The sequence below is a fragment of the Aegilops tauschii genome, chromosome 4 (genome assembly GCF_002575655.3).
Source record: "Aegilops tauschii subsp. strangulata cultivar AL8/78 chromosome 4, Aet v6.0, whole genome shotgun sequence".
Lineage (NCBI taxonomy): Eukaryota > Viridiplantae > Streptophyta > Magnoliopsida > Poales > Poaceae > Aegilops > Aegilops tauschii.
In genome coordinates this window covers 498152764-498164966 of record NC_053038.3, presented here as the reverse complement: position 1 = coordinate 498164966, position 12203 = coordinate 498152764, and the positions used below count along the sequence as shown (strand labels likewise).

Here is a 12203-nt window from a genome sequence, read left to right as displayed (position 1 = left end):
AAAATAATAATTAAGTAAAAGGATGATCATTCATGACATGAAATCATCCCTCCCTCTGAAAGGTGCAGATAACACCTCCTTGGATTCTTGCAATCCCGGAGATCTATTCAAGACTAAATAATGGTGTACTTATTTACTAACATGAGAACAACATTGGCTTATTTAGCCCAGATTAAATAATGAAATAATTATTTTTTAACATGAGGACACCAATGGTTTATCTAACAAAGGGGGGAAAACTCCAATGGCAATGTTGGTGTTCAGTATTTCTGATTTCTATATAACCTCGTTACGGAAAGTGTCCCCGGTTTCATGAAAATTAGTTGCGTTAGGCGAAAAAACACGTCCCTCACAAACCCATATCTCCAGACTTCAGCTTGAGGTGAGGGTAATTTAGTTTCAGTTCATAAGTTTTAGACATGAGTTAATTAAATATTGTGTATTTGGAATCTTGGCCAAATAATACACATAACCCACGACACGCAGGAATCATCAGGATCAGGGAGACCCAATTGCAACAAGGTTTGCAACGATTCTCTCAGTTTTAGTTGGTAATTCCACTTAATTATGCATGCCATGGCGATTGACAAAATGGCTCCACTAAACCAAACAAGAATGTATTAAAGATAACATGATAAATCCCTGGTGAAAATCCAAGAGAACCGAAGGATACCCCGCACCAGGCTAGCCCCAAAAAAAGTGTCGGTGAAGGGACTGTACTCGTTTGCTAGGTATCCATCGCCCCATGCGTGGAACTGAATTCCACTCAATGCGTGCAATAGCAGTTGTGCCATTCACCCAGATGCCCATGTGCCAATCGCAGAAGCCATAGTTTGAAGCGGTTATGATGAGGTTTATTTACATGGCGGTTTATTATGTACTTTTTCTGTGTGTGTGTTTTCACCTCTTATACTTTATAGCTAGCTTTTTCTTGTTTTTATTTATTTCCTTTTCTTTGTCCTTATAAGGGGACAGAGGGAGTATCCTTTTCCGTTTCTTTCTTATTCCTTTTATTTTTATTTTTTATGTTTTTATGTTTTTATATTTTTCTTTAATGTTTTATTTTCTCCCTTTCTTTCTTTATTTTTCTTTGTCCATTTCATTTTCTCTTTTTCTTCTTCAAAAGGAATATAAACATTTACTTTGACAAATACATGCACATCTTTCTTATATGTCTGAATAATTATCTAAAACTAAATGAACATTTTTTTCAAAATACATAAATGTCTTTTAACAATTACATGAATACTTTTAAATAATGGTATATATTTTAAAATTACACAACTATTTTATAAAAAATATTAAATTTTAGAAAAGCATGAATACTATTTAAATAATTTATTTATTTTGGAATATATGATTTTACATTCATTTAAAACTAATTCTATAATCTATTTTAAAAGCAATTACAATGAACCGGAAAAAAATTCAAAAATCTCAATGTGGAGTGTCATGGCCGGCCTATTAGGGGAGCGGGGATTCAGACGATTGACTGGATTGGACACATCAAATGAGGCTGCTCGTAGTGGGGAATATGGTACAATAGTATCATACACGCATGATACTAGTGATGATACTATTTCCATAATTATTATGATTATAAGCTGGTATTTTATATAACACATAACAACACATCATCTATTATGATATATATGATACTTATGTATTCACTGTTTTCTTTCAGGATGGCGATGTCGTAAAAGACTCTCGCTACTACTAGTTCCATAAAAAAATGAGACCAACCCAAGGGCTAATCCTCGTTGATGTTTTTCTTATAGGAGAAACTCCGCGAGCACCACGCGTCCAAGCTGGGACTTGAACTCGGGTGGGCTGGCAGCAAACTCAGCTGCCCAGCCAACGAGTGGACTCCCCGTCCTCACTAGTAGTTCCATACAGGTTGTGCTTTGCACGCAAATTTGGAGAGTGCACATGTTTCATTGGACCTGGTTTGGAGATTGCGACGGTATGGTGGTTGACCGACCGCTAAACTAGCCCATCAATCCATCAAGGGAATGAAAGGGCAGAGACAACCTGACTATACACAATCAGGACGTGGGAGGGAGAAGCCAACCCAGCTTTGCCCTCTCCCCGTTTTGTTATTTTGCAATCCGAGTCCAAAAGCCACTTCTCATTTGCCTCCAAGGACAAATAATGCATAGAGGAAATTATAATAAATAAAAGTAATGAACCATCCAAGTAGCACTGTGCATGTTCTCCTGGTCACATATTTTTTCCTGCATCATTCCAAGTTTCAACGCCCGTTTGCTATTGTTCTCCGTTTTGATCGATGGCAACAGATGAACAGGTGCCGGTGACATGCACGTGCCAACATTATTAGGGTTAAAGGAGTATGATTAACCCGTACAATTTTTTTTTTTGCGGGTGAACCCGTACATTTTTCATGGCAGTGTTCCTACTGGTCAAAAAAGAAACATGGTGCAATAATTTAACGACCCACAACTTGAACTGAATGATTGAATATTCCAAGCAAGACAGTATGAAGAGGGAAGATAGAAGGTGCCACGAAGCTTGCTACGTGGGACGACAAAGCAATTATTTGCCTGCACACGCCTTTTTTATTGCACCAAGATAGATCAAACACATGGGATCTTTTTCTCTAATAAATTAATGTTTCCCCTTTGTCTTCCATTTTAGATTGTATGTGCTTGTTGTTATTACTCCTTTAGGGTAAATAAGAACATATATTTGTTGCTCAAAGAACTCCGCTTTTACGGTTGTACATATGGTTGAATTCCAGCTCTCGAGCACCGCATAATGCATTTTCAAATCAACCCTGAGTTACAAGCAAGAGTGCTAACCTCAGATCATCTGGATCGGGCGATGGAGGCGTCCCCGCGCCTTTCTCCTCCTTGGGGGCATCGTCTTGAAGCGGACTACAACTAGGAGACCGATGGTTGTTGGTTGCTGGTTCATCGAGGCTAGGGACGTCAACGTCTATTTGGCAACAATGATGGCGTCAAGATGAGTTGGGGTCGCGGCTCGGGCTCTGGTAGTCGGTCTATCAGGTGCGTCCGATGTGCTCTTCCGTGGTTGCTTGGTTGCTGTGGAGTCGGAGCTGCGATGGATTGTGTATAGGTGATGACGATGAGAGGCACTCAGTGGCCGCTTGCGGAGGACTCGGTCGGCGCAAGCCTTGCATATTTCCCCCGCAAAGATCGACGTCAAAGCCGAAGCTGTCGTTTGCTGGCGCGTGTGGCCATCTGTTGTCATGTGGCCAAGTTGGCCGATGGTGTCCATTTTCTGGGCTGAGTTGTATCGGTTTTAGCTCAGTTTTCGTAAAATAACCTGGCAATTCTTACTCTCTTAATCAATGAAATGGCAAGTCTTTTACCTCGTTTCAAAAAAAAAACAAGCAAGAGTGTAGCGCTCGTCCAACACTGATGCCTTTGAAATGATCATAGCTTCGTGCAATCAACTCCACTACAACCATGCAACCAGCAACTTTGGTTTGTGCTTGTAATTATTCATTCATGGCTGTAACCTTTGAATATGAACGACACAGGCTACGCATAGGCCCGCTCGGCAAATCAACTTGTCTGAGAAATTGAGAAGGATGCATTCTAGGCATATAAACCAACGAACCACAGATGCATCAGTAAGCCAGGAGAACAAGAACCTTTTTGTATGGAACTTGATTTGTATTTGTATTTTTTGAATAACTTGTATTGGTAACTGTTCGCTCATGATTGTAGCACTTATAACCTTAAATAATGAAGGACGCACGCGAGTCTTAAGTGCGCTCAACAAATCAACGTGTATGATAAAATCGGGAATTGTCGGTTTTAAGATTAAATCAACCGCCCACAAAGCATCGGCGAGATAGAAGAATAACAACCTCGTCCGATAGGTGGACCGTGGGCATGAATATACGATTCCCACAACAAATTCAGTACTATTCCCATGATGAAAACAAAAAAAGACGCCAATCAAACACATCAAGAGATTATACTCCATCATGACCAACACATACAAAAACACCTGTGAAGCTTAATAAAAAGTCTTAAGGGCGGTTCTCAAAGGAAAAAGAAACCTGTTGTGAACCGGTAAGCAGCAGCGCGGGTGGCCTTAGCGATAACCACCAGCTCAATCAAACCCGAGACAGGTGCATGATTCCCCATTCATTTCCTTTCCAAAAAAAGCCGAACCCGCCGCTGCCACGCGGGCCCTCCCCACCGGTCCCGATACTCCCGGCCCATTTGTTATCGTTTGCCCCGGCTCCAAGAAAGAAAGAAAACATCCTACCGCGGCGGCGCCCCTCCCTCCTCGATCCAAATCCCGTCTCGCCTCGGCCGCGACCCGACCCAACCCTACCGCGCCCGCGCCTGCCAACCACGCGTCCCAGTCCCCAAAATTCACGGCGGCCTATATAACCCACGCCCATCCGCCCCCCTCTGACCATCCCCTTTCCCCCTCCCCCCCTCCGATCCGCCATGCCTCCCCTCGCCAGCTCCCTCCTCCTCTCCCGCTCCGCCGCGGGGCCCGGCCACGCGCGGGCCACCGCCGCCGCCGCGGCCGCGATCTCCAGGCCCGCCGCCGCCCCCGCCTCGGAGCCCGCTCCCTGCCCCTCCCCGTCCCCGCTCCACGCGGCCCGCGGCGGCCAGGGCCCGCGCGGGGCCTTCGCGTCGGGCCTCGCGGGCCGCCTCTTCGGCGGCCGCCGCGCCGCCGCCCGCTCCTCGTCCTCCGCCGCCGCCGTCTTCGAGCGCCGATTCGCCTCCGCCGGTATTGACCGCCGCCACCTCTAAACGGATCGTCACATCGCCTCTCGCCCTCTCCTCTCGCTAACGGGGCCTCTCTCTGTCTGTTCGTTTGTTTGTTTTGCAGCCACGAAGAACTCGTACGATGAAATCCTCACGAGCCTCGCCAAGCCGGGAGGGGGAGCCGACTTCGGCAAGTACTACAGCCTGCCTGCGCTCGCCGATCCGCGGATTGGTGAGTTGTTTCCCAGTTCCCCACCATTTTCGTCTCCTATTGTGTCGTGGCATGGGTCTTATGCGGTCTGGTTCCTAGTCTGCGCCCGTTTGTTGGGTGAATTGAGAATATAATCAGGCTCTGCACGGCGTTTTGGTCCCTCTGTTACTGCTTGTTGTGAGTTGGGGTGGATGAATTGTTTTCCTCCAAAGCGATGCGTAATAGGCTCCGATCTGCTCCTTGTTGGATAGTATGTAATGTTGGTCAAATTTGGCTGCTCCACGTGTTCCCATGGGGCGAATTGTGAATTCTGACGATGCAATTGGCCTCTGGATGCGTTGTTTTCTAGTCAGTTTTTGTATATCGCTGAATTATGTGAATTGCCGATGATTTGACCCATCACTTTTTTTAACCAGATCGGCTACCCTACTCGATTAGGATTCTGCTCGAGTCGGCAATCAGAAACTGCGACGAGTTCCAGGTCACGGGGAAGGATGTTGAGAAGATCCTAGACTGGGAGAACAGTGCCACCAAGCAAGTCGAAATCCCGTTCAAGCCAGCCCGTGTCCTCCTCCAGGTATTGATCCTGATTCCTGCCATCGTCTCCACTTTTTTTTGTTCCAAGTTGTCCAGTTGCCGTGGAAAGAATAAATGTTAGTTGGAAAGATTCGAGTCAATAGCTTTTAATGGCAGGAATATTGGAAATTGAGGTCCCCTTTCCTATCCTTTCACGAAAGTGTAGTTCCCCAATCACCATGTCTTATTCCCATTATGTATGTGTGTATGATTGCTGCTGTCACCTGGATTTTTAAAGATAGATACCGTGCGCCAGTAGGTGATAGGTTTCTGTATAAGATTAGCTGCATCGTCATCACATATTCTTCATCCGGTGACAATTATAAAAGTCAACACTTCTATTTTAATCTGGCAAGTGGTACTGTAAGCTGGATACATTGCTTATTTTATTCTGATACGTTTCTGCTTAGATGTTTGATGATGTGGGTCCTTGCTCTGCTTGCTGAAATCTTCAGTTTTTTCACTTCATCATTTGTCTCTTTATAGGATTTCACTGGTGTCCCAGCAGTTGTTGATCTTGCTTGTATGAGGGATGCTATGAGCAAACTTGGCAGTGACCCGAACAAAATTAATCCTCTGGTGAGTTTATTGACCGTTGGTTACATTTACTATCTCCTTGTATTAATAACTTATTGTAAAAAGAAATTGTCATTCGTGTTTTGTGTACTGCACGACTTATCCTTCAGTATGCCACATTTTGATATGCGATGTTACAAAAGAATCATCAAGTGAACATGCTTATGTTGTGCTACAACTGATAACCAAGTTACTTAACTGACCATATATGTTGTAAGAACTGCTGTATTGATTGAGAATTTCTGTTTTCTAACATGCCTATGATATTTTGCCATTGACACTGTTCTTGATTTCTCATATCATCTCTTTGGGCCTTCATTCGTCATTATCTTAACTAACAGCCTTTCGTCTTTTCTTGTTTAATAAACACTAAGGTAGAATGTATGATTGTGTTTTTATACCGAACGTATATGCTTTATTGAACACAGATTGGATCATTAATTATTTATGTTTTAAGTGTGAATGCATGACCGTTTAGTCTTAAAATATGTTAGCCCCTTGGCACATCATCTAATTCCAGTTAGTAAAAGTATGACATCTATTCCAGTTAGGGTTTGAATGATATGTTTGCAACTTCGTAATCCTATCAACTATAGTTGATTAAAGGGTTTCAAAAGATAATCCATGTAGTCTTTTCCCCTCAAAGTGGGCGCTAGTGCAGCCTACAACTGCTCTCTTTGTCAACTGATCCCCAAGGGTAGCTTTAGCATTCCAGTTTTATGCTTGTGTCTTTGTGCTTTTGCTTATATTGCTGCATGTGTATTTTTTCAGGTACCTGTAGACCTTGTTGTGGATCATTCAGTACAAGTTGATGTGGCAAGATCGGAGAATGCTGTTCAGGCAAATATGGAGCTTGAGTTCAGCCGTAACAAGGAGCGGTTTGGATTTTTGAAATGGGGTTCCACTGCATTCAATAACATGCTTGTTGTTCCACCTGGATCTGGAATTGTTCACCAGGTATTTCAATAAAACAACTATTTTGTTCTTAAATAATCATTTAAGTTACTTCCGTTAGTAAACACTAACAATTCTGTTTCTAGGTGAATCTTGAATATCTGGCCAGGGTTGTCTTCAACAATGGTGGGATACTTTACCCTGATAGTGTTGTCGGTACAGATTCGCACACAACTATGATAGATGGTCTTGGTGTTGCTGGATGGGGAGTTGGTGGTATAGAGGCAGAAGCTACGATGCTTGGGCAGGTGAAGTTAATATCTGTTGATAACAAGTTTTTATCTCTGATACTATGCTTGCAACGGTTTATGCTTTATGTTTGGGACCTCTCTGGCATAGGAAAGAGGGTGTGGAACAGATGTTTGCTGGGATCATCCATTTATGCCAATTGTCTGAATTGATTGTGGTCTGTTCTGCAGCCAATGAGCATGGTCTTGCCAGCAGTTGTTGGTTTCAAGTTATCAGGGAAGCTGAGGAATGGAGTTACAGCCACAGACTTGGTTCTAACAGTAACTCAAATGCTTAGGAAACATGGTGTTGTTGGGAAGTTTGTTGAATTTTATGGTACCCCTCATGCCATTGCTTCGTAATCCACACCACTTTCTTTTACAAGCTTCTCTAATGTTGCACACTACAAATTCCAGGGGGAGGTATGGGTGAACTATCACTTGCTGATAGGGCTACTATCGCCAACATGGCACCAGAATATGGTGCAACTATGGGTTTCTTCCCAGTTGATGCAAAGACATTGGACTACCTGAAGCTAACTGGCAGAAGTGATGAAACTGTATGTTATAGGCTGTGATTGCATTTTGATTTGCACCTTAACTGCACATGCATCTAGTTTTTGACAGTCACATTCTGTAGGTGGCCATGATAGAGACTTACCTGCGTGCCAATAATATGTTCGTCGACTACAAGCAGGTGATTTCATACTTTATTTGATGATAAGTTGTCTACTATGTGTTAATATACTTTTATTTTTTTGTAATACTGATGCTTCTCCCTTGATGTAGGTTCAAGCTGAAAGAGTGTATTCATCTTATCTGGAACTTGACTTGGATGAGGTGGAACCATGTCTGTCCGGACCAAAACGGTAATGTACCCAGGGAACTCATATCCTTGGCATATGTGTCTCATTCATGACTAACGAAAGATATACTCAACAGGCCTCATGATAGAGTGACATTGAAGAACATGAAGTCAGATTGGCTTTCTTGCCTGGACAACAAAGTAGGGTTCAAGGTAAGAATTTGCTCTCTATATTACGGCAATACTCTTCTGTTATTTGCCATAATCTTGTTGTTTATTTATTGATAGGATGGACGTTAATTATTTCTTGGACATCCTATGAAAATACAATGTTGGTTAGATGATTGTCTAAAAAAACAATGTTGATTAGATGATTGGAATTCGATACTGCAATAATATTGCAGAAAATACATATGCAAATAGTTCATACCTGAAAATTTACTGTGCTTTTTTTTTTATTCCCCCCTTTCCCTTCTCTTATGCTCACTACACCGTTTCTGTGCAGGGTTTTGCTGTCCCCAAGGAATCGCAGGGTAAAGTTGCTGAGTTTTCGTTCCGTGGGACGCCAGCAAAGATAAAGCATGGTGATGTTGTAATTGCGGCTATCACCAGTTGCACCAACACATCAAATCCTAATGTGATGCTGGGAGCTGCTTTGGTTGCCAAAAAGGCTTGTGACCTAGGCCTGGAGGTTCGTCTCACTGTCCTCAACTTTATGTTTTCTGATTCCCATCATGTTGGTAATTCGTACCCTCGTGTTAAAATGGGTTCAGTTATTTTCATGTTTGAAATTGTTGCATCCTTTTCTCTTATTACAAGTGAAGTGAATGATTTAGTGCTACTTTCTCTGCCTATGTTCTTATAATTTTAGGTTGCCAACTGTTTCTCTAGTTTAACACTGTTGGTATTAATTAGGTGAAACCATGGATTAAGACAAGTCTTGCGCCAGGTTCTGGTGTTGTGAAGAAGTACTTGGACAAGAGGTGCCTCTTGCTTCTCCAGACTAAAAGTTCCCTTTTATTGGAGATCCTTGGTTAAATTTTTTCTTCATTTTCCTTTGCAGCGGTCTGCAGAAGTATCTTAACCAGCTTGGTTTCAATATTGTTGGCTATGGGTGTACAACCTGCATAGGAAACTCTGGAGATCTTGATGAATCCGTAGCTGCTGCAATTACCGACAATGGTGAGATTGACATTGCTTGTTGAGAAAGGATTGAGAGTTGTGAAGTAGTGCATTTTACTCACTTTTTTATCTTTCAGATGTTGTTGCTGCTGCTGTGTTGTCTGGGAACAGGAATTTCGAAGGCCGTGTACATGCATTGACCCGAGCAAATTATCTCGCATCTCCTCCATTGGTTGTGGCCTATGCCCTTGCTGGCACGGTAAGAGAACATGCATTTTCCAATGCTGAAACCTCTGCATATTATTTCAAACTAAACTGTCGAAGTACCGGAACAAAGAGAGATTGCTGTCATTTATGTAATGCTACTACTTGGACTCACCAATACAATTTGTGAGTGTGAGGAGGGCACATACCTACTAAGCTAACTAGTTCAAACGCCTGCTTAGTTATTCTTTTGGTTTGCTTTGCTAAACTGTGGAACTAGCGGAACAAATCAGTAATGTGTACTTTTATGCAATGCCACTACTTTTTTTTTGGGCAACTATAGTGCTACTACTTGGATTGACCAATACAATTCATTAAGCCCTGATCTAAGCTAACTAGTTCAACCTTCTGCCTAAATATTCTTGTGATTTTCTAACAATCCACTAGCGGAAGCAAGGTGCAGTTCTACTAAGCTAACAAGTTAAAACTTCTCCCTCCTTATTCTTGTGATTTTCCTTGCTGAACTGTGGACCATGTGCTGCAGGTTAATATTGATTTTGAGAAAGAACCAGTAGGCATCTCAAAGGATGGGAAGGAGGTTTACTTCAGGGATATTTGGCCTACCACTGATGAGATTGCTGAGGTGGGAACTGCAACTTTAACTTTTGTTATATTTATCTCCGTGTACTCTTTGAGACCATATTAGATTTGAGATATTCCTCATATTTGTGCTGTTAATTCTTCTAGGTTGTTAAGGCGAGTGTGCTCCCAGACATGTTCAAGGGCACATATGAGGCAATCACCAAAGGAAATCCTATGTGGAATGAGCTGCCAGTATCAGCAAGCACTCTCTACCCATGGGATCCAAAATCAACATACATCCACGAGCCTCCTTATTTCAAGGATATGACAATGACCCCTCCTGGCGCACGGCCTGTGAAGGATGCGTATTGTCTTCTTAACTTCGGTGACAGTATCACAACTGATCACATATCCCCAGCTGGAAGCATCCACCCAGACAGCCCAGCTGCCAAATATCTAAAGGAGCGCAATGTTGAAAGGAAGGACTTCAACTCATATGGCAGTCGACGAGGGAACGATGAGATCATGGCTAGGGGAACTTTTGCCAACATTCGTATTGTGAACAAGTTCTTGAAGGGAGAGGTTGGCCCCCAAACCATCCATGTACCATCAGGGGAGAAGCTTGCTGTTTTTGATGCTGCTATGGTAATGCACTAGAACTTCATAGAATCCAAATTTTGGTTTTCAGTGATGCAACATACTTAGAAAGCATTCAAATCTCATTGAACGATTTTCATTTTTTGTGTTTGTTTTTGACAGAAATACAAGAACGAAGGGCATGACACTATCATCCTGGCTGGTGCTGAGTATGGCAGTGGAAGCTCAAGGGATTGGGCTGCGAAGGGTCCAATGCTTCAGGTAACTATGCTTCCCACTTGTTGTTTCTTTGCTTACACCATGACACTAGATGTCACTAATGGGTGTGGTGCTTTGACTTTGTGACTGCAGGGAGTGAAGGCTGTGATAGCCAAGAGTTTTGAGAGGATTCACCGTAGCAATCTCGCTGGAATGGGCATCGTCCCTCTATGCTTCAAGGCTGGGGAGGATGCCGACACTCTTGGCTTAACAGGCCATGAGCGCTACACCATCCAGCTTCCGACTGATGTGAATGAAATCAAGCCTGGCCAAGATGTTACGGTCACAACCGACAACGGCAAGTCGTTCACCTGCACACTCCGCTTTGACACTGAGGTACAGACATTCTTTCCTGAGCATTTTGTCTAGGCGAGTGTTGACTATCAATGGTGATTTCTGATGTTGAAATTGTTGATTTCCATTCAGGTGGAGCTTGCTTACTACACCCATGGTGGTATTCTACCATATGTCATCCGAAAGATCGCAGCCGAGCAATAGAGAGATGATTGCGACGACGAGGCAAATTGTAATTGTTGTAAACAGTTTGTTTAGCAAGTCCTGTTTGAGGAGTACCCCCTCAAATAACATCTGAGATGTCTGCAGAGAACTCGGAAATTTTGAGCGCGTAACACGCTAGGTTTTTGTTTGAAGGCACTATGTTAATAATATGCCTCACAACTGATGAGATGCTTTTGCATATTGTAACGGTCTATGAACACTGAGGTGGAATCAGCCGAAGGAATGTCCACATTGTTTTCTCTTTCGTGGGTTATCTTTCTGGTCCTTTTTTTTGGGTAGCTTCTTTTGGTAACCCCAGAATGATATGTCTATTGTTTTAATTGTGCACACCGAGTTTTGTCATCTGATCATCTGCTTTTGGATGACTAGATTCAGCAAAACCTGGTGATGGTAGTAAGAAAGATTATTAGGAAGTTGGCCTGCGCATAGCTCTAAGCCAGGGTAATTTAAATGCTTTGCTTATTGATGATCTGGACATTTCCATGTTGAGTGGTGTTTACCTGGCTTCGGAACCATCAGTAGTCAGAGTACACTCCATTAGTTTCGGAACCAAAAGTCCAACAGATGCATCCATTCGATGAACTTTTTTTTTATTAGTTTGAATTGCTTACTACATATGTCACGTGGTACATCCATTCGATGAACTTAGATGTTTGGATTTGACGAATGTTGGATGCATAAATAACTTTCAGTTAATATGTTCATACAAATGGCCTAGGATTGCAATAACCGCCGGAGGCTACGAGGGTTGTTGGCGATGGAGGGTGTTGCAAATCGGGCCTCAACAGACCACAGCCTCCATATTTTGAGGCTACGAGGTTGTTTTTGGATTATGGCGATTGCGGCGCGTCAAA

General features: G+C 42.9%; 1 protein-coding gene across 2 annotated transcripts; it reads left to right on the top strand.

Moving 5' to 3' along the window:
• The first annotated feature begins 4423 nt into the window (after positions 1–4423).
• On the top strand, positions 4424–11593 carry LOC109735417 (putative aconitate hydratase, cytoplasmic). Of its 2 annotated transcripts, XM_073497141.1 has the most exons (21): positions 4424–4493; positions 4623–4740; positions 4843–4950; positions 5346–5506; positions 5992–6084; positions 6853–7038; positions 7122–7283; positions 7455–7599; positions 7680–7822; positions 7903–7959; positions 8052–8131; positions 8205–8280; positions 8573–8758; positions 8983–9050; positions 9131–9249; positions 9327–9448; positions 9938–10036; positions 10141–10620; positions 10735–10833; positions 10924–11166; positions 11257–11593. In XM_073497141.1, exons 1-21 carry the CDS (start codon positions 4452–4454, stop codon positions 11326–11328), a joined length of 2859 nt encoding a protein of 952 aa, XP_073353242.1. In that variant the 5' UTR covers positions 4424–4451; the 3' UTR covers positions 11329–11593. The 2 variants fall into 2 exon arrangements, with proteins under 2 accessions (XP_073353242.1, XP_020150216.4); XM_020294627.4 differs by having other exon boundaries at positions 4437–4740.
• Positions 11594–12203: the final 610 nt, after the last annotated feature.